This window comes from Echinococcus granulosus, assembly GCF_000524195.1.
Source record: "Echinococcus granulosus chromosome Unknown EG_S00224, whole genome shotgun sequence".
Lineage (NCBI taxonomy): Eukaryota > Metazoa > Platyhelminthes > Cestoda > Cyclophyllidea > Taeniidae > Echinococcus > Echinococcus granulosus.
The window spans coordinates 25,789-28,138 of NW_020170604.1; the positions used below are offsets into that span (position 1 = coordinate 25,789).

The 2,350-nt window shown below is 40.7% G+C and overlaps 1 protein-coding gene across 1 annotated transcript in view; it reads left to right on the forward strand. All coding sequences in view use genetic code 11, as the record gives it.

The window, feature by feature from the left end:
- The window catches only part of EGR_10477 (hypothetical protein), a gene marked incomplete at both ends in the record, with an annotated part of 7,183 nt that overhangs the window by 459 nt on the left and 4,374 nt on the right, over window positions 1-2,350 (forward strand). The window contains one exon of the mRNA XM_024499726.1: window positions 468-606. Coding sequence (XP_024345855.1) covers window positions 468-606 — 139 coding nt within the window. The remainder of the gene's footprint in view (window positions 1-467; window positions 607-2,350) is intronic.

The window sequence follows — 2,350 nt, forward strand, 5'->3', positions numbered from 1 at the left end:
TTTAATGTGAAATGACCCAACTATTCTTCTGCCTATCTATTTGCCACAGTCAGGAAAAGATTCGCAGACAGCCCTCAGCCTCAACAATCTTCTTGACCTCATCTATATTAGTCGTCATCTTTTTCTCACCATGCCAAGCTTGGCCACCTCAACCTCTTGGACTTCTCCTGTGCCATAGTGGCCACTGGGCGTAACATTCACCAATGAGGCAAAGAAGACCTTTAACCCTTCCACGTCCATCATCGTTAAATAAAATTTTTTACTCGCTTCCTTACTCATCCTCCCAGATACACACCGGCTTACCCTTTCACGGGTCTAAACTACCATCTGTCACTCATCCTGTCATAGGTCGAGGCAAAACTACTCGTAACAGACACTTCGCTAGGAAATACCCTAAACATGTTTGAGTGATACAAACAAAAATGTAAAGTAAGGATGTCTTCTTTAAAATGTTCAAATGTACCAAGAAAAGACATGCCATGATATTGGTCTTGCTACGCATAATTAAAGACAAGAAATTAAATGTAATTGATCAGTACAAACGCAACAAAAGTGCAATGTATGCTGCAAATAAGAGAGTTGGTGATGCCCTCCTGCCGATAAACTGTAATGTCTACATTTGGCAACTATCCTAATCCCCTCGTATGTAGATAGAATCCTAGCAACTGAAGCCATACTAGCTGTAGATTATAAGAAACAGTTTTGTTGCTGATCTGCGCAGCCTACCTGTTTGCAGACATTGATTTCGGGAACACAAGATGCCACCCCCATTTTTGTGCAAGTAGGATGATTTCAAGGCAGATACGGCTAGGCAGTTCGAAAGTGTGAATAACATGGTATGTGGGAATGAAAGCAAAGCATTTTCAATACATAGCTGTGTTGCATGACATCACGATTGCGCCATTATTCCCACGACTAGCTGTGGACATGCGCGATGACCAGCACAGTCTTTCCACTCCAAATACATTTCCTATATCAGCAAACTATATCAATGCACCAATGATTCGTCAATAATCTTATTTATAAAAGGCAATTCCGGTGTAGTACTAGACTGCTCAAAGGATAAACTTGACATTTATCTTTAGGAAGGTGATCCGCTTCACGTCATCATGCTTTATTGAATTTCACGCTCTTTTGCCCTAATATTTTCATAGATATGTATTAGACGTTTTAGAAATGATCTAGTCGGAGGTAACTTTGCTTATCAATCGTCGCGGATGTTGTGTATGTCCTCTGTAACTCGAGAGCGACTTTGACGTACAGTTAATTTATTGCTTTAATGATTAGCGAATCGCCTTTTGATTGATTGATAAATAAACGATGCCGCCTTAGCAAAAGAACGGCTTTTACTTTGTAGCATTAGAAGGTATGCGCTTTGTCGTATGATTGGTACGTACACGAGAAATCTGTTAATCTAAGGGTGTTTTCAAGAGGGCTATATCCATACTATGGATTGCGACAAAGGCAGCAAGAACAGTGGTCTTACTGTAAAATGATATTCTTGGTGGCTACTGCTGAAGAAGTTGCATTAATAAATGGTCCTTAATGTGCTGCCGGCCCAAAAGCATAAAAATTGGGTTTTTTAATGTAATAAGCATAACCATACACACATCTCCAATTATGTCCATTCAACACATGTCTTGGCATTTTGCGGCTGTTTTTGCTGCAATCCCGGATTGGATGGAGGTTATGTCGAATTGCTAGCACTTCTTCTCTAATCGCTGTCATTACAAGTCGAAGTACGCACCAATCAGGAGTAATGATTACAAACAGGCGCTATGACTAAGCCGCCGCCGAATGGGCTGGTGGGTGGGTGAACTGGGTTTGATTGGTCTGTGCTCTCCAAAACCTTGGCTCGTTGCTGACTCATCAAAGGTGATTGATCAGTCGATAGATAAGAGCATCAGCTAAGCAACCGTTGCCTATTGGTTATCTTGCCAATCAACTGAGGGATGCGAATCAAAGCCAAGATAAAAGTCTCACTCACAGACAGAGAGAGCTGGATTAATGAAAAGAAATTAAGACAAGCAGCTTATTGTTCATGAGATGACTGGTTAATCTAAACGATAGTAAATTTAAGGCCTCTTTTAGCTTCCATTTCTTCCTATTATAAGCAATCATAATTTCCTTGTATGTCAGCCTCAAGATAGATGGGTAGATGCAAATGATACGAACGCATTAGCGATGGTTTAATTCCCCACAATGTTCAAGGAAGATTTTCCTAAATGCGAAGGGGGGAAATTGACAAAATACCATTTTGGTGCGTTGAGAAGAAAGTGCAAATATCTGCACCAAATGATCCAAAAACCACACCCGTCCCTTCCTTCCTACCGCAATAATAAACAATCCC